Source organism: Haliaeetus leucocephalus, unplaced genomic scaffold (genome assembly GCF_000737465.1).
Source record: "Haliaeetus leucocephalus isolate CR32 unplaced genomic scaffold, Haliaeetus_leucocephalus-4.0 Scaffold228, whole genome shotgun sequence".
Lineage (NCBI taxonomy): Eukaryota > Metazoa > Chordata > Aves > Accipitriformes > Accipitridae > Haliaeetus > Haliaeetus leucocephalus.
Genome location: NW_010972664.1, coordinates 8,804,187 through 8,823,867, shown reverse-complemented (window position 1 = coordinate 8,823,867; position 19,681 = coordinate 8,804,187). Strand labels below are relative to the sequence as shown.

At 43.6% G+C, this 19,681-nt stretch overlaps 2 protein-coding genes across 3 annotated transcripts in view; one reads left to right on the top strand and one right to left on the bottom strand.

Moving 5' to 3' along the window:
- CD247 (CD247 molecule) overlaps positions 1-7,912 on the top strand; it is a 68,651-nt gene extending 60,739 nt beyond the window's left edge. Inside the window, exons 4-8 of one of the 2 annotated variants that reach the window (XM_010567267.1) lie at positions 1,209-1,292; positions 2,009-2,044; positions 3,068-3,124; positions 5,057-5,095; positions 6,545-7,912. In XM_010567267.1, the coding sequence (XP_010565569.1) occupies positions 1,209-1,292; positions 2,009-2,044; positions 3,068-3,124; positions 5,057-5,095; positions 6,545-6,610 (282 nt within the window). In that variant the 3' untranslated portion in view covers positions 6,611-7,912. Of the gene's footprint in view, positions 1-1,208; positions 1,293-2,008; positions 2,045-3,067; positions 3,125-5,053; positions 5,096-6,544 lie in introns of both variants that reach the window. The other variant, XM_010567266.1, reaches the window with a different exon arrangement.
- A 1,035-nt stretch (positions 7,913-8,947) lies between these two features.
- Positions 8,948-19,681, bottom strand: part of POU2F1 (POU class 2 homeobox 1) — a 94,426-nt gene continuing 83,692 nt past the window's right edge. Inside the window, exon 17 of the transcript XR_774306.1 lies at positions 8,948-12,236. The gene's annotated coding sequence lies outside the window, so the exon portion shown is untranslated. The remainder of the gene's footprint in view (positions 12,237-19,681) is intronic.

Genomic DNA, 19,681 nt, shown 5'->3' with positions numbered 1-19,681 from the left:
CTTATCTGGCTGGGTGCTAGATAGATATCTCGGCTGTAGGTTCCCGATTTGATCCACTGAGCTGAGGGTATACCAGGAACCCAGACCATTTCAGAGACGGTGTGCTGCACCACATAACATGTCTGCGAGAGCTCTGTGTGTGTGTGCAGCCACTGGACTGTTATATATGATGTGCACCCCCCAATTTCTCACCTGACCCTTGGCGACTGGCTTGCAGCTCTTGCTGATCACCATTCCCTGGGCGGCTCAGAGGCACGCCACCACCCGTGTTGCCGATGTTATTTGATGTGGGCTGGAGAAAGGGCAAACACCCAGGAATGCTGTGTTGCTGACTTTAGGCAACTGCAGCTCTTGTATCATCAGGTGGGTTGGGGCCTGAGTCATCACAGCCCAGCTGTCTTGTCCCAGAGCTTTCCTGTTGTACCAGAGGTGTGCCTCGTCCACTGTACCCTGATCATAGCCAGCATCAGATGGCTTTTTAGGCAGTGAAGGAGGACTGAAACAAGATCCTGTCTGTCATTCCTAGCTAAATTGCTCACTCATGGCAGCATTAAACTTCAGCTATTTTTGCTATGTCTAGTTGTCTTTTGATTTTAATTTTTTTCTCTCACGCTTTTGACCATAGCCACATCCTGTGATGAGTTCTACTGTTTAACTGTGTAATGTATGAACACTAACGCATTTTTTTTCAGTTTAAGGAGTGTTGCCTGTCAGCCTTTAATAGCACTCTGTCAGCTGTGTTATTCTGACCTGAAATCTCTCCTTTGCCCTCTTCCAAGGTAACATTTCCCAGCTAAGAAATGTGTTGGGCATCAAATTGCTATAGCTTCATGATGCAAATTTAATTGAGCTGCTCTGCAAGAAAAATCAAGCTCATGGATCTTCACCCACCAGTCGGAGAGAAAGCATGGAAGTCAGAGTCCCTCCCCCTCACGCACTCTCATTTTCAGGTCATTTCTACTTAAGAAATGTTCTTGATGCAATGGCTTGCAGTTTTGTGCAGCACAGACTACTCTATCAGTTCCATGGCTTAGTTGTAGACATTTTTGTTGACAGTTGCATTAAGGGGTAAAAATAATTTCTAGCTCAGTTATAGTACTCATGAAGTTGGACACCAAGCTGGGTTCCCTTTCTTCTCCTGTGTTAAGTCAAGATCTATTTTCTCATCATCATAATGACTGTCACTGCTTCTTGCTTCCTTGTTTCAGAAACTGTCTCGTGGACACAGAGATGAATATGATGTTCTGGGGGCAAAGCGAGGTGCAGATCCTGAGCTGGGTGGGAGACACCAGGTAACTTCCTCCCACACATGCACCTTTTTTCTTTTAATCTGGTTCCTTCCTTCTTGTGTCTAACCGCTGTTTAGACATGCAGGCAGTCATCACGCGTTTGCTAAGCACAAGTGCCTTCCTGGAGAGGGAATGGCAAAATCTGTGTAGTAACTCAGGCGGCTGGCGGCATGGTGGGGACAAGAGCAAACCTTCCACCTTCCCCTTTGATCTTTGCCCCTTGTGCCCCCCCCATCACTTTGCTGAGAGCTTGCAGCCACCCAGAATAGGAAGTGACACCCACCCTTGGGGCGGATGTGGAGCAGGCAAGGCAGGAGTGGGTGTTTCACGAGAGCTCACTGCTTGTGATGCTGCCAAACAAGTGCCAAGAAAAGTAAAGCAGCAGCCAAAACAACTGTTTCTGCTGCAGAGCCCAACAGTTTCAAAGGAAAAAGGAGGGGAAACCTTCTGCATCGGTGTGTAGGGGTTGCCTGCAGGTGACAGCTGTAGGGATTGAGCAGAGAAGAGCTAAGTTTTATCAATTATTAAAACTAATTTAATTTTCCAGAGAACAAGTTGTCTTAACAGAGCCTTAGGGGTGGAGGCAAGATGGGCTGTAACAGGCATGGCACCCTCATAGAGCTGTAGCTGTGCCTTAGAGCAAATGCACAGGCACATACAAGGTGGTAGGGGATGCTGGTAGTGCAACACATAGGCAACTTTCTTCTTTTGTTTTACAGCAGAGAAGAAAGAACCCTCAGGACACTGTCTACACTGTGAGTAGTGAGAGCTGGAGGGAGGGGTGGCTGGAAATAGGAGTTTCTTTTTTACAGGAAAGCCCCCCCCCCCCCCCCCCCCCAGTTTCAGCTTTGGTTCAAACTTAACAGTTGCTTTCAAAGACTTCCCTCCTACCTTCCCCTTTTGCTAGAAAATTTCTGCTCCCTTCTCCACCATAAGACAAAAACATTGACTCCCTGGGTGGATAAGGAAAAGAATTTGGATCAAGATACCTGCTGATCCCTTTATGTTAACTTACGACTAACCAACCTGGGTCCCACGTGACTGATGCTGCAGTATTTTATGCACTTGTTCTCCAGCCTCTCTGACTGTTCTCTCACAAAGGCTAAATGCCAGTGCATCTCAAAGTGGCTGCTTAGGAGCCTGTTGATTTAATTGATTTAACTCTGGCTGAATGTGGTGGTCTGTGTTCCAAAGGATAGATACATGAATGCTAATGCTTATGTCTTAACTCAGGTTTTTCTGGGTGTTTGGTGCTTGCTGAGAAGTGAGCTTCTTTCCAAGACTGGCCTTCATCACTACTGAATCAGAAGCTCTGATCACAGCTGGTCGTAAACATTTGGGAACTGCTTCCCTGGATGGAGGAAGGAAGAGCTCCTCTTTCTTAACCTTCACCCTGCAGTGTTAGACTTCCCTTTTCTCTGAGCCTGAGCTGCATGTTTAGGTCTGGCTCCTGAACAAATGCTGCTTAAAGCTTTTCTTTGGAGAGCTTTGATTGTAGTATCTGGTGCTAGTCTAGATAAATGACTTGGTTGAGGGTAGAGTTATATTCATTTAAGTGTTTGGAGATGAGGTGGTATCGATATGCTAAGCAAATTTGATCACATATAGCATCTACTTAAAAGCATATCGATCAAGTCCCACCACTGTCCCTTCTTTGGAATATAATGAAGCTTTGAAGGCAAGGCAGCCCCAGAAGCACAGGCTTGGAGTGCAGTCACCCAGGGGTTGGCTTGGCTTTTCCAGTAACATGCTGACTCTTTCCCCCTCTCTGCTTGCAGTCACTGCAGAAGGACAAGATGGGTGAGGCATACAGTGAAATCGGAATGAAGGGAGAGGTGAGTCCTACTTTCCTTCCTGGTGAAAGCCTGGGATGAAAAATTCTTCACTGCCAGTCCGTTACAGAGCAGTAGCCCCAGCTGCATGTAGGTGCCTTTCACAAGAAAGTCCCTGTGTTGCACAGCATGTGCAGGCACAGCTGAGAGCAGTTACCTATTTCCTGTAGTAAACAGCAGGTTACTGGTGCAGCAGTAGGACAGGCATGTAGCTATAGCGTTATAGTAGCCATAAAACAAGGTGGAGATCAGACAGTAAGCTTTTTCCCATCAATATTAGAAACACAGCCTGTATACCAGCACTGTACCTGGGCAGATTGAATAATGTCAAGGGAAAACATTTCAACTTTTGGACAGAAAAATTCTGATAGCTGCCCCAGCTGAGGAGGCAGACGGTATGAGATGGGTGAGGAACAGTTGAAGAAAATGTCTGGTTTCAAATGCTGCAACATCTGTGGCCCAGCAACTCACATTAGTTGAGGACATTGCTCCAGAGCAATTCAGAGCTGGAGGTTCAGTTTTCCCTCTATGGGCTGTCGAGGCTGGTCTGCTTTATCGACACAAGCAAGCATTTGCAAGCTTCTCCTTGTGCCTCTCTTCAGAAAAGTAATGGGGGAAACATTCTCCTTCCTCTACTCTCAAATGTTTAAGAAGGAACGCATCAGGTATATCTCAAGCTAGTGGCAAATGGATAGTTTTAGCTCTGTGCACAAATTGCTGAGGGAGGGAAGCTTGTGTTGAAAACAAACCATCTGGGGACACTGTTCATGGCAAAATGAAAAATTGCTGTGACCTACACAGGTTCTATTTTATGTCAAAGTGTCTCATATATAACCTTTCATTTCCCTCTGAAACATGAAAAAAGGGGTATTTCAAAACAAAGTTTAGTGTTGAGAAATGCTGAAGCAACACCAATATTTAATCCCCTCCCCTTTTTTATTCTAATACCCCTCTGCCATAGTCAAGCTCATAGTCAAGTTATGAGCTATGGGTTTATAAAGTCGCACCACGTTTTTATGAATGTTTCTATTACTGGGGGGATGGGAACACCAAACCCCTTGCCTCATTCTAGATATATGATCATTTAACAGGCTGCTGCAATTTTAATTGTGGCAGGCACTACTCCTTGCCATGTGTTTGTGATACAGTCAGTACTCTGCTGCGGTGGGGACATAGGCTTGACATGCCAGCCTCCATCCAGGGGGCTGTAAGTTCTGCTGTCCCTGATTCTCACTTGGAAATTGCACTCTCATGCACAAATTGGCTACTTCGCCTGGCAGCTCCCCCTACCCCTGGGACTGCAACAGCAAGTGGGTTCAAGGAGGAGGTTTTTCTTTTTACCTGGTTGGTGTGAGTGACCTTGTTTGTGTACTCTATTTGTACCATGACAGGCCCAGTACCTATTTTACTAAATACTGCGTGACTTTGTCCTCAGACAGCCTTATCTGCAGCTCCTTTGAACATCTAGAGAGCTTACAAAAGCTGTGCGGGAGAATTTACTTACTCACCCATGTCTGTCCAATAGAGGGCAGAGTCCCTCGGACGCCAGCGGACATGCAGTAACTCAAAACACACAGCCCCATTTCTTCCCGGTGTGGATTGAGCTCATGAAACAATCCGTGTCTATAGGAACACTGCCAAATCTCTATACATACAGTAAATCAAAGAAATAGCAGCATTATAACACTATGACAGGAAAATATGTCAGCAACCCAAAATAATTTCCAATCCTTGCTATTTTCTCCTTCACAGCCCTTGACGCATGTCTGAGCTGGTCCAGACTTAGCAGGTGCTTTCCCTCCTGCGCAGTGGGTGTCCAGGCCAACCACAGCTGCTGACCCTCAGTACAGGATGGGGGAAGTTAGGGGTTTCTTTCATTTTGCATAATCGTGAAAGCACCCATTAATCTATGCTTGCTTTTCTTTCCCAAAGCAGCAAAGGCGGCGAGGCAAAGGGAACGAAGGTGTCTACCAGGTAGGCAACACATCCAGCAGCTGCTCCCCTCATCTAGCTTCGTGGCTTAATTGTAGCCTGTAGTTACATATCTAACTGCACTGTTAATGATGCATGATGAAGCAGAGCTTTCTAAGCACTTTTCTGAGGATAGTTACTCAGATTTAGGGCAAAGACCACACTGCTGGTACTTTGATAAAGTGGCTGCACAATTCTAAATACACCTGGCAGGAACACTTGTTTAGCTGCTCTGCCAGGAACTATTTCCACAGTCCTGCATCTTGGAGAACCACCTTTCCACTGTGGCTGATGATGCATACAGTTTGGTCTCAGAATTGTTTACTCCTTAAATGGAAACCTTCAGGTTACCAAACAGCTGTCATAACTCAAAGAATCAGTGGTTCAGCCCATCTCACTATAGCATACAGAGCACAAACTGGTGAGCACCTCCAGCCCCTTGGTGCACTGGGGGGGGGTTCAGTGTTGCACACACATAACAGAGGGCAAGGAGTCCATCAGTAAGGCCTTATTTGGGCCACCGTACAGAATTGTTCCAAAATACATTTTACTTTCTGTAGAAGCCTGTACATTGCCACTGACATCTCAAAATGACAAAAATAAAATATATATAAAAAAGTTCTTCTGATGCAGCACATGCCAGGAAGTTTTCCTGTAACACGGCATATTTGTAGCTAATGGCATCTTTCTTCAAAACCTGCTCCACTGAGATAGTCACAGGTAGCTGATAAGAAGCACTATCTTATCATTGTACTCAGTATGCCACTAAATATTCATAGCAGAGGAGTGAAGGGTAGCTAGAAGTTTTACAAGTGGGTACCACCTGTCTTACTAAATACTCACTCTCAGAAGCCCCGGTTACCTCTGCTCTGGCAGCCTCCTTGGCTGACCTGTGACTCTGTAACTCACACGTTACAGCTGACTTACCACCACCAGAGCAGGCTGGCGGGAGAAGGACTGCTGCATTGCAGGAAGGGGTGCAAGGGGATGCTTCCCAGGGTTCACAGCCATCTGAAGCCCTGCCGCCAACTTAGAGTTGCATCTGACTTCCCTTCTAAATTAAAGAGAAGTCCAGAAAAGAAAGTTCATGATTTGATGTCTATTCATTTAGTTAGCAGACAAGGTTCACTCTAGCATCAGTTAGCTCTTAATAGTCAATAATATGCAAATAAAATGTACTCTAAAGATCTATATAACCAGTGAGGATGAGTTGCTGTAGTCATATGTTCATAACAGTTATTCAGGATGCATCTTGCCTTCAGGTAAGTGATAGCTATTGATACCATACAAAGACTAAGGAATCACTCATGAATAAAAACCTCTCTAGGGAAAAAAAAAAAAAAAAAAAAATTAAAATTATGCTACTGAGCCCCTGCCACCCTGTTCCTGGCCAGTCAGATGGGGAGAACTAAGCACTCACACTCGTACCTCACCTGTTTTTCTGTTTTTCAGGGACTCAGTACAGCGACCAAGGACACTTATGATGCTCTCCAAATGCAGCCTTTGCCCCCCCGCTAAGTGGGAGTCACAGATGGGATGGGCAAGAGTAAGAGATGCTCACCTGCTTTGGGGAGGAGAGGAGAGAAAGCCTTGTTCATCCAAAACAAACGCTGTGTATTTTCTCAGTGCAAAAACCTACTTTGGCTGGTGAGCAGAGGGAGTATGTCTGGACTTGGTCAGTCCCTTCTCCCTTCCCTCCTGAATCATGTAACTGCAAGCTTTAGCTATTAAAGTGTACATATCTGTAAAGTTGTTTCCAATAGCAGTGGTTACTAGGCTGATTTTTGTAAGATTTGTGTTGCGGGACCAGACCACACCTACTAAACACAGCTGTTTCCGTAGCTCTTACTTGCCTTCCAGGGGTATCATGACATGCAATTATGGTTTCAGTGGATTTAAAGAACATGTAAAGATAGGGCTGTAGTTATTTCCTGTAGTATTTATCTTAAGACTATTTGACACAGGCCAGCTAAACTTTTTGCTTTAAATTTACCTTTTAAAAACTGTTTCAGTGGAGGATGACTTTTTTCTTTAATTGTAAAAAGTGAAGCGATGTTAGTGTAGTGAAGGACAGAGGCTGAATGCCAGCTTTTCAATATGAAGAAAAAGAGCACTAAGCTCCAAGAAAAGATCAAGCAATGGCATTGCCACTCATCCAGCACCTGGAGCTAAACAAGAGCCAGGTAACCTGCAAAAGAGACTTCTCAGAATGCAGAAGATACCCCTGTTGCAATGAAAACAAGGAGAATGGACTCCAACAAAGAGAGTAATACTGGAAAAGCCAGGAAAACTCACCCTGGAGAATCCCATTTGGCTGAAGAGTTTGGCTGGAACATCTGCCCCCTCACGTTAGCAACATCTGCAACTATCACTGCAGAACACACTCCCCTTGTAAGAGCTGGTATGGCAATTCCGATGTTAGAAACAGACCAAAACTATCACTTCTGGGCAACAGAAACTGTACAAAAGCCAATGTAAATGCAGTTTCCAAAGCAGTCTATCGTCAGTTTGCCTTTAAAAGATGATGCAGGGATCATTCCAAAGAGATACTAGTTCAACAATGTAATGCATTTTTTGCTGAATTAATAAAGTTAGCGTCAAAGACCTGTGTGTGCGTGTGCACAGTGAACAGCTGTGGAAATGGTACAAGCCCATTAAGCTGATGCATTCAGGCTGGCTGGACCAATTTACACTCAGCAGCATAATCTTCTAGGCAAGCTGAGGAGGACAGTATTCCCACAGGAGCTTCTAAAGACATCCTGGGAGGTGGGATGGGATGTTGGAAAAATGCTGTAAGCCCAAGGTAACAGGGACACTTGCCTCCTGCTGCATCCTCAGTTTTGCCAGTGACTTACAAGACTGTGCAATCAAGCCTCTAAACAACTCAGCAAGGACAAAAACCAGCCCAGCAAAATAAAGGGTATTTTAACTCAGGTCAGGAGCTGACCAGTTCATTCCACCAGTCCGGACAGAGGGATCAGAGACTAAAGCAAGACTGTGGGAACAAGAGCTGCCACTGCGGGCACTGCCCAGATGAGGTTACCTGTTCCTTTCTTAAGGGACTGGGTTAGCAGCAGAAGAACCTGCTGAAATTGCTTCTATGTAAATTACAAGGCTGTGCCTAACTTCTTAAGCAGTAAAGCTGTACCTGCAGTACGTGCTTGTAGCTTTTGAAGAATATTTCAAAGATACTAAATTAGCACAAAAAAAGTAAGCTGAGACATCCTATGCATGGCAGTGAATGTTTCTTGCAAAGAATTTCCTAGATCCCTTACTGTTCTGCAATGACAAGAAAAATCTGAGAGAATTGGGCAATACCTCAAAGATCTGAGCTGGAAACTACAATACAGTTGCTACTGCAAAGCACTCTTCTTCTTGATGCAAGAATAGACAGTACTGAAAATAGCTTGCTTTTTTTTAAAATCATGATAACCACATTTGCAAGATGTAGAAGTCAAAAGTTTCAGCACTCATAAAATACCAAGCACTAAACAACACAGAAGAAATGCTTGGAGGGGGGGGAAATCACCTTTATGCTCTTTATATATAAACGGATATTGATTTCAAAAAGCACCCAATGCTTGTTTTGGGGACACTCACCGTAGGTGTGAGCCGAGACTTCTCTTTGCCTTCAGGAAGCAACTGAAGCCGTTTTTTCTTTTAGGAAAGGAGTCGATAATACAGGAGTAGAACAAAAGCTTCAGGCAGAGTGCAAAAAAACCTGGGCTCTCCTCCATTTTGACAAGACAAAGAGCATGAAAGTAGAATCTTCTGGCCCAGTTTGATGCATCCCAGGGGAAGGGGAATTAGCCTTCCCCTGACAGATTTAAAAAACTATAAACAAGTGCATACATGTTAAAACACTTGGAAAATGGTTTAATGATGTTTACAACAGAAATGAACTGTACAATTACAGTAAGTTTAATATATATAAAAAATTACAGCAGACAAATGCATCTACACAAAATCTACCTTTTCATTCTGATTTACTGTAATCTACACAATCTCTCAATGCCTACAGCTATCTGTAGGCAACCACTGGGAAAATAATAATAATAACAATAATAATAATAATAATAATAATAATAAAGGACATCTTTAAAGAGACAGCATTTCGCCTTCCTCCTCACCCCTAGTGTGATCAGCAAGGTTTTGAAATGTGTGGGACTCTCACATTTCAGTCTCAAGAAAAGCTTGAGTTGCGTTTGGGTACAGGTATTCCCATATGGCCCTCAGTTTCAAGTGTTCTGCTGACCTGAAGCATATAAATGCAGTATATGAGGAAGGGCAAGAGAAAAATAAAACCTCCCAGCCAGTGTAAGCAGGCATTTGCACAGAGTAGTGAAACCACTAAGACTGAAAATTTGTCTGTCTTAGAAACGAAGCAAAAAGGGACTGCCCAGATGCTACAGACATTCAGAAATCCTCATCTCTTTGAAAACTATTGCCGGATTTAGAAGAAAGGGCTTGTTTTTCAACTCCCAATTCTTCATACAAAGGGTTAGTTTTCAAACTAACATGTTAAATATTTTTTTAAAACAAAATTTAAGCTACTTCCTCTTTGGCCCATCCCTGAAAAACAGTGAAAACCCCTTTATGCTGAGAAAGAACCTCAGGTCAATGGGGAAAAAAAAAAAAGAACATGCTGTCTCTTTAAAAAGAAAGAAAGAATCCCAGTTGGGAGCAGCCGTCAGTGAAAATGCGATCCAAATTGGCGGTCTGGTGGAAATTCCTCATGGAATATTATGTACAGTTTAAAAACCCTTAGTTGTTTTTTTTTTTTTTAATTTATGAACACCTAGGCAGTGAAAACTGTTATGTTAATACATACATAGACACACCCAAAACATACAAAAATACTATTATTTCAAACTACTAAGAATAGGACAAGTTCAGTTATCTCCATGCTATGACTTTAAGAGCATTACACTGAAACAAACAAGAATTTAAACGACAATTTTTTAATATCCCAGAAATATACCAAAATATACATCTAAGCTTTGGAATTACTGAGGTTAGACTAATGCAAGTGCTGGGTAATCGTACTTAATACACAAGTCTAAGGTTCTGCAGGAAAGAAATTATCTTTGGTATCTGCATCAGGCTAATAATATTAACATTTGGATTTTGCTTTGGGATAGAGCTTGTATGACCCTAGAACCAAACACCCCCCAATCAACTGAGATTAAAAAGATCCATGTAAAAAGTTCCTCCATTTGCAATCCCCCCCCAAAAAGTTAAAAAGTCACAGGCATCTACCTAGCATAAAAGGTTGAGAAATACAATGCATAGTTGCACAGTGGTGCTGCAAAAATAAAAGAAATCTAGAAAAAAGGAACTAGAGGAGAAATGAAAAGCAGCTGCTTCTTCTTTCAGGGATTTCTCACAACAGGACAGCCTCTTCCAAGCAGTGACGGGGGGAGGGGGGAAGCTCAGAAGTGCACCTCAGCGTGTATTAATCAACATCACCCAGCCCCCAGAGGGTTAAAGCACCCAGCAGAGCAGCCAATCCTGCACCCAAGTCTTCAGCTCCTCAACCCACCTGCAAAGCCCCCAGCCGTCCCTCCCAGCACCTGTGCCCCAGATTTCGCCCCAGGGCAGCGAGTTTCCTCCCGGGGCCTTTCGGAGGCCAGGCCCAGGGCCCAGGGCAGTGCCCCCTCGCCCGGGGCAGCCCCCCCAGGCTGGCAGCTGGCGGAGACCCTCACCCTGGCCAGGCCGGCCTCACAGATGGGCTTGGTGCTGAAGACGCCCTTTGTCTTTGGTTTGTTTGTTTGTTTTGAGTTTATACAATCATTAGGAAATCTTTGGTTTTGGCTGGAAATTTTAAAAGAACAAAACAAAACAAAGAAACCGCCCCCTCCCGACTTATAGCAGCCACCGTGACCTGACAAAGCTTCTCTTTCCCATAGGGGTAGGGGAACTACATTCAAATAAAGATGGACCGGGTTAAGGATGCAGCTTCTGGCCAGGTTGGGGAGCAGGGAAGGGATACAGGATTGTCAAATAATAAAGAAGAAAATTAAATATTTGGAGATTTCTTTTCTTTTTTTTTCCTTTTTTTTTTTTGGTCATGTCAAAAAAGTGAGTAGCGTGTACACAGCACTGGGCTGAGAGCGCCTCCGGGCCCTGGGGTTCAGCACAGCCCGGAGGCAGCTGCCCTGGGGTGGGGGAAAGGCAGCCTGGGCGGCCCTCTTCCGTGGAGAGTGGAGGGGAGGGAGTGGATATTCACAGACTAATCAAGAGGACCCCTTGTAACCAAAGGAAATAAGGTAAGATTGCAATTTGCCCTCACTTTGCAGTAGCTTTTAAGCAGCGACATTCAGAGGCGTTAGGGGGTCACTCCCCAGGTTGCAGGTCACGGGGTGCTATAGGCCAGAGTTCAGTGTTAATCAAAGGAGGGAGGGCAGACTTGGCAACTCTGTAGGGTTTGGAGAAAGTTAAAGCAAGTTACTCGGTTACGAGTTAGAAATGAGGTATACGACAGCTCCTGTACCTGTGGCGGATAAACACCCCACACCTACTCACACCTAGCCTTAGATACTACCACAGAGGAAGGAAATGGAACAACAGCACTGGTGGGGACAAAGAAGTTACTGCCCGGGTCCTTCCCGCAGACTGCTGGCACGCGAGGCGCCCCACGGGCACCAGCGCTGCTCCAGACCTCTTCAGACCACCCGCGGGCGGCTCTGCAGCGATCCCTTCCCTTCCCCGTTTCACAGGGAGGCCCAGTCCAGCTCCCCGGGAACTCACAGGGAGCGGCGCTGATCTCCGCGTCTTTCGCATTGCGTTTTCCTCTCGGACTCGCTCGGGTGCGGGGAGCACCAGGGTCACAGAGGCCGACACATACAGAGTGGATGGGGGAAGAACTAAAGGTTTTGTCTCAACTGCCTTGTTCTCAGGACACTGTCACAGGTGCTCTTGTTCCTAAATTGTTTCTCAAGGGGGTTGTGCGATCTCCACGATTTGCCCCTTGGCATGCCGTTTCCAATGTCTTAGGATTCCTTCCGTTTAAGAATTTCCGATTTCTATAGCACCGCAACATGCCAGCTTCGTCCGCGCACAACATTCTCATGTTCAGGGAATAGGGCTTAAGTAGCTGCTGCTACAAAATTCAGCAAAGGCAGTATGAATCCTGAAGTGGGGCCTACAACAGATAAGAGAATTTTGGGAGGAAAGGGGAAGCTAACGTGATAAATTAAGTATCTTACGGTTTTATGTAAAGCTCTGCCAGAGAATATTCACCAGCAGACCGACACAGTTTTAAGACAGATCAGCATTTTGGTCTGAGCTACTTGACAATGTCCTGTTTAGTAGAGAGATGAAATAAGGCAGAGGGGGTATGTTCCAGTTCTGGGGCTGAGCCTCAGCAGCACTAAGGAACGCCAAAGGGTATCATCTTCCCTCGCCTCCCACAAGCTGTTTCATTTCCTTCCTCAGATTTGTTTTCCTTAAAGCACACCTTGTTTTCCACTTCTTTTGTTCCAAGTGCTCTTTTCTTTGAGAAGTCATTTCTTCAATATCCCTATTACCTATCTATAAATCTAACTAGCTCTTTGAAAAGTCACACAATATTAATACCACTTTTACATAATGTCAGAACAACAATTCTATTAGTAAAGCTTTCAGTGAAGTTCTGCAACCCGATTGGTGTCCGGAGGAAGAGTAGCTGGACAACCCACCTCTCCCCCTTCCTCCCTCCCTTTCTTCACAAGAGCTCACCAAGTTCACTGATAAAACAACTCAGCCCAATAGCACTATACATGAACATGTACAAGGCTACTTTGGGGAGCAAAGAAAGGAGTCTTCAAGGTCTCTCCCTTAAGAGAAAGACCACATACGCAAAAGCTGTTGAACAGACTCTGACCTTGGACTACACTGCTTCCACATTCGAAGGAAAGAAACAGTTTTCCCTGACTGTATCCCAACATCAGCCTAAGACCTGCAGCACAGGGCAAGCCCCACACACCCTTTATCCTCACAGAGCAAAAGCAACTCTATGCAGAAAAGGTGGGAGCACCCAGAAGAGATGAGGTCCTTACAGAAAGGGACACTGACCCGAAGCTCAACAAAACCCCACCCAGCTTTTCCTCTTATCCGCTCTGGGAACAGCAGAGCTGACAACCTATGAGTGCCTTTGGTTCTCTACGAGGCCACTGGGAATTCTCCCACCCCAGTGGAGTCGAGCTCCTTTAGAAACCCACCTCTCTCTCTCCATCACCACACACAGCCAGGCGCACACGCTTGCGCACACATGCACTTGCACACTCACCCACGCACACCCCTCCCCTCTTCCCCCACTCCATCAGCCTCGAAGGGAGCCTTGGGTCCAGATGGAGGGGGCTGCAACACCCTCCCAAGGCAATAACCACTCGCTCTTCCGCTACTCCGACCACAACAGCAAGACATATGCCAGGAGAACGACCCACTCCCTCGCCAACAACCCCTCAAAGCTCCTCTCCCATGACCGTCTCACAGTATTTCAACCCTTTCAAGCATACCAGCCAGGTGTTAGGAGTAGGTTAGCTTTCACTTCTCAGTTTGGTTTTTTCTTTCATAGTTTTTGGTCTAGACAGGATTAGCATTGCTATTAGAAAAGGAAGTGTTTAAAAAGTTTTCCACCTATTATCAAGCACTACAAGCCCTACATTCAGTAACAAGACAAGGGGGATAAAAGGAACCTGTTTCACTTTTGCTCTCCCAGATAGATTAAGATGCGACAACCATTCTTCTCCCTCCCCGAAGTTAAACACAACGGACCCAGTTCAGCTCTGGAGCAACTCAACTAACTGAAATGGATTTACACCACCTAGGTTGATTCTAACCCAGTACAGCCATCTTCTTTCCCCCAAGCCTCGCGGATACGCGTTGCCTCATCTTTAGATCCCAGCGAAGGGCAAGGAAAGGCCAAGAGGGAGGGAAGTGTGCGCACACTCAAAAGGACCCTGAACAGCAACCCAATCAATAACCTGCATGCCACCACGTGCTGTGCTGCAGATTAGACCACAGATAAACCAACCAAACAACAATCCCAAACCCAGGAGCGACAAAATGTTTCCTTTGGCAAGACAGATACAAGGAAAAAAATTCATGAGCAAACATTTTCCTTCTAACACAGTCAACCCCCTTCTCTGCCCCCAACATCCCCCCACCCCCACCCGACCCTATAAAGTTGTAACCTATAAACAGGATCTCAAATACATACAGCATAATCATGTTTATCAATCATAATAAACATCAGTTCAACTAAACTCTACAGCTAGAATTATCTCCACTATTTATAAAGTTTGCTTTTCTCTTCTGATTTTTTCAGTTTAAAACCAGTTCTGCGACAATGCTAAGCTATGCTGAGGTATTTTATGAAGGTGCCAGAAGCCAGCTGCTACCCACAAGTATTGTTCTCAGAGCTGTATGGTGCTACCTTTCGCTGAGGGAAGACGGGGGAAGGAACAAGGAGGGAGGGGGGAAGAGGGAGGGAGGGGGCCCAGATTATTCCAGTTACGGACGGTTCTTAGCAAGGTATTGCAGACAGAGCTAAAAGCAGCCTCAAGACAAAGCCCAGTACTTGCTTCAGTTTTAGGAATTCAGTGAGAAAAGAAGTACCTGATACGTTCTACATGCTGATCTTATTTGTCTACTCAACTAAAAGGTGTCTTTTCTCCCACAGTTAAACTATTTGTAATTCCAGTGCGATCTTCCTAACACCCTCCTAACAGCATCCCATGGGGGTAAAAGCTCAGAGCATGTACCCACTAAGAGTGTCCTGCGAAAAGTGGCAGACAGATTCAATGAAGACAGAGAAGCTGAAAAAAATCAAGTTCTTTTTCATGCATTACTCTGTGTGTTTGCCTGTGAAGATATGCAAGTACAAGAGTTGCTTCTTTTCATTGTTCCAAAAGCACTGAAACTACTTGTGCTGACATATAGGCAACCAGGTGTTGTTCAGATCACAGAGCCAAAGATATGACCATCTTAAGAAATTGCAAACCATGAGTCAATAACTTTATGACAAAGCCTCCTCTGTCAAAAATCTTTAACGTATTTTAGGGGTCTCCCCACTGGAGAGAAGAGCAAGACTCACGAGCAGCAATAGCAGTGAGATTTAATGACTGAAAAGGGCAGAACCTCTGCAAGGTATGTATCTTGAATTCTGTATCGCTATAGTATTTTGGAAAGGGAAGGAGAAGTAAGAGGTATTGGTTGCAAAAATATAAAGAAATTTGAGCTGGCTGTGTGATGACTGACAACCGCAAACCCAGTGGGGACCAGCAGGCTAGCTTACTCCTTCAGTAACACTCCACCCTAGGCAACAGTCAGGTGTACATCCAACAGGTATACCCTGCAGATAAACATCATTTAACCATTTCAGGCAGAACAGGAATAGGGAACAGTGACTCTTAATAAAGTTAACGTGGCAATAAGTAGATCTACATTTTGAACTTCTGGTTTAAAACCAGGTATCACTGACAGTTTGGACCAGATGCACTATTTTGTCTGTCCCAAAACACACTAATGACCATGAGAAGCTACTTGTCTCTCTAAGATGATTTTGTAAAGTAAATTTTTATCTAAGAAAATATCAATTGATATTTAAGGTAAATTAGATGTTGCTTTGGTTTAGTATCTGTGGATCCAGCTGTAACGAGCATTCTGCTCCATTTGCAACAAAGAAAGAGGGGATATAACTCAACTGCAGAAAAGTGTGCTGAGCCAAAGCACACCACAAGGCTTAGAGAGATGACATTTAAACATCAGAACAACCCAAAACATTAGGTTATAGTTCCGACAGAAGTAAAAAAAAGAAATTTTCTATTACTCACACAATCATTGGCATGGATGCACACAGAGAATTTTCTCTAACACGTTTTGGCAACAGTCATTCTCTTACTGCCCTCTGAGCAAAACTGTTTTTTTCTATTTTTTTTTTTTTTAAAAAAAAGGAATTAATTATCCTAAAAGATTTTGCAAGATACCAAAAGATCAGAAGTATAAAATTTTTGTCTACGTTTAATGCTCACTGTAAAGTATGCAAAATTAAAATAATGGGTAAAAGTAGAGGCAGTGGATTGCTCTTGCTCAAATAGAAAGCTATCATGCTATGAGAGGACATTTGTTCTCATGTGTTAATATCAGCAGAAAGCTTCTTCACTCAGTGTTGGCTTTCCCCTGATTAACCTAAAAGGTGCAAAAATCACAAGCTGTAACTCCAATACATCATGTTTCCACTGGGAATCTCTTTGTCAGCCTGTTCATTTAAAGATAAAATTCAAACTTGAAGCTTCTGATGTCCTAAAAGGTCTACAGTTCGAGCCATCAGAAGATATGTATTCCTCTTAATGTTCTGGCATTTTAGTTTTCTCTTAGATAATCTCACCAGCACTCAAACAAAATTACTGAGCAACAGCAGCAGCACATTCCTACATGAAGATCCAACTAACTTTCAAGCATGTTCTCCTTGCTGGTTCTGCTGAGCACAGATTTGCCATTCATGGTAAAGTGACTTTTTCAATCCAATTTAACTTGTGTTTCAACAACTATTTATTGAAGAGGATCTTAAGAAGTAGCAGAGCAATGATGTGTCATCACAAGTTACCCAAAGAGAAAAAATAAAAAAAAATTAACTGAAGTGACACTAGCCTATGAGCTGGAAAAAAAAATCTCTTAAAAATCAGGTACTTGTGAACATAACAAGCATGGTATCTCCCCAACAATTTTTTGAGTGCATGCACAGACACACCATCTCAGAGCGACATGATAAAAAGGTACTTAGACTAACATACTGCACAATAGCTCAGAAACAAAATAAATCCTCTTAAGGAGATTTAAATAGACAGATGTGACTCTTGTAAGCAGCCATATCTGTGTGTACTTTCTATGAGCTGTTCATGAATCATTCTATGGTGGCTATGAAGAGCAAGTTCTGAGGAGATCAAGTGTGCTAAAGCCAAACTGGGATACATTTTCTTAACATCAGCAAAAATTTCATCACCAGCCTACAACACCTCATTGTGAAGCTATTTCCTAAATTGTTCTTGACCTTCAGAGCATATCTGTATTTGTGTCTCTGTAAATCTCTCGCTTTTTGAGCTAACTGTCCTTGGCTATAATGAGAGAGTTTTTCACCTTCTCTTTTCCTGCATATGTACTTCAGCATGCTTGCAACTATGAAAAGCAACACACACATCTTTAAATACGAAGACATGGAGCTCTGAAAAAGAGATGATATTATCCTTTTCTAACACGCTATGAAATTCCTTCTGATCATATTTACTAGCTCTGTATACAATTGTTAGTATCTCCTTTCAGATACATCAATTTCTGCTGTCAACATGCTTATGATCTAAAAAAGAAACTTCTGCTAAATTCTAGTACATGATCTCGTATTCCTTTCATGCTCTGAAGGAGCATATGCACTCTAACTAGGCAGATGTACACCCACTGCCAATCTGATTTCCACCTTTCACCTAAACACTGCAGGTAGCCAGTATCCATGAGACAAAACACTGCCAGGGATGAAAAGCAGGCTCCAGGAGCAACGGTCAGTCATTGGGATGTTTTAGGACAATGAATCAGAGCACATTGGTGATGGACACCATGGAATATATGCTGTTTGGGTATTACGTCAGCTTCTGCAAGCAAAACCAAGCCCTTTCTGGATATGTGGCTACTCCAAGTTTCCAGTTTCTCTCAGAAAAAGACTTGCTAAGAAATTCCCTGGAATCTGGGCCCCAGAGAGGGTGATGGGGTAGAGAGGAGGAGGGTAAGGGGGTATAAGGTGCTCACACCAAAGCCATGTGACCAATGCAAAGGTAGTCAGGAAAAAAAGCAGATTTTTATAATAAATAAACCATCCAAGCTGCATTAGTGTTCCAGATATGTACTCAACAAGACCCTCTCCCAACCACAAACCAGCAAGAATGGGACATGAAAACTCATTCAGACAGCTAATGGCACAGTCTCTTTGAACTGTAGAGAGAGGATTTTCCGCTGATTTAAGGCCCACCTTTCTTTGTGTTTCCTAGATATATGCAAGGACTATGCCCCCTCACCCTGCCATAAAACCCTTAGGGAGTAGAGGATATATCGGTAGTATCCCCCCCTTTAAGAAAAAAACCTTCCTGATAAATCATATTTTTGCACAGGCATGAAAGTAACCAGGGACTTTCAGAGTCAGGAATGAACATTATAGCTCCAGTTTTCCCCATCCTCTTACTTTGCTGAACACAAGTCCCAGGGACTTGCATTCCTTTGGTAGAAACTGTAGTCCGTGCTATGGCCTCCAGACCAACATAGTGGGTACCAGCATCTCCTCTTCCACTTCTTCCTTACCTCCCTGAAGCTCACCCAGCTATACCTTTTACTGCTCTGAAGCTATTACTGTGGGCCATTTCCATTCCTGCAGTATTATTCATAGCCCTAAAAGTCTCCTGCACAGCCTGAAGTCATAGAGACACATCAAAAATACTTAGATTTATCCATACCGGTGGGATGAGGGTGGGACCTGTTGGATTAACAATCCCCTGACATTGCCATTCTATTTATACATCAAATACAAGAAAACAAATTAAAATCAAGTTAAGAGTCTGCCCCAAGGATAACACAAATTACTAACCAACCAAAAAAAAAAAAAAGATTAAAAACAAGCAGCAACTTTTATATAAAATTAATAAAAACAAAAGACAAATGAAAAAGAAATTGTCAGTAGCATCTATCGCCTCTCTGCATCTGAACTGCACTTATACAAACTAGTCCATTAGTACAGCAGCTTGCTAGAAATTGACTTTGGTTCAAGCTTAGTTTTAAAAAAATAAAACATAAAAAAATCAAAAACACATTAGAAACGGTGGACGGACATTTGTTAGTTTCCCTGCTTGCAGTTCACTAGTTTTGAAGTTTTAGGGATAACTGGTTTAAATATTCAGTAAAACAGGAAGGTGGAGAATAAGAGATGAACAGAGCAAAAACATGGCGGTGGGGGGGAGAGATAAGGGGTTCTGCCACTTGAGTGCAAATGCAAATCCCACATGCTCAGGTCACAAACCAAAGCATATGTAGAGTTTAAAGTTGCTGCCTTCTGGATCTTGGATGAAAAGCTCCAGGATCCCCCTGAATTATCAACAAAATGAACATAGCTGCATCAGCTCATTATTTTAGGACACTCCGGTGACAAAAGAAAAGGGGGTGGGGGGAAAGGGACTCTTCTAATACCCTTGCTAACTAAAAGAAATTTAGTTTTATACACATGGCAGAAACCTTTAAATCCATCAGGAATGGAAAGTTCAAAGTGAACTGCATTGCAGTGATCCAGTCTTCTCTTTTTAAAAATCTTTTTTTTTGGTTCAGATACTAGATTGTATATTTAAGAATATACAGATCTAACTTCTGTACAGTTCGTTTGTCTTCCTCATCCACGTAAATATCCTTTGCTACATGGATCAGAATCAACCTTGAAAAGATAGTTACAGTGGCAGGCAAGCCCTGACGCTCTGGTCAGAGATGCTTATTGCTGTTTTTACCTAGCTAGCAGCATCACAGCTCAGAGACAACATGAGATCACCCAAGTATGTGCAAAGCCCCAGAGTCAGCTCTATT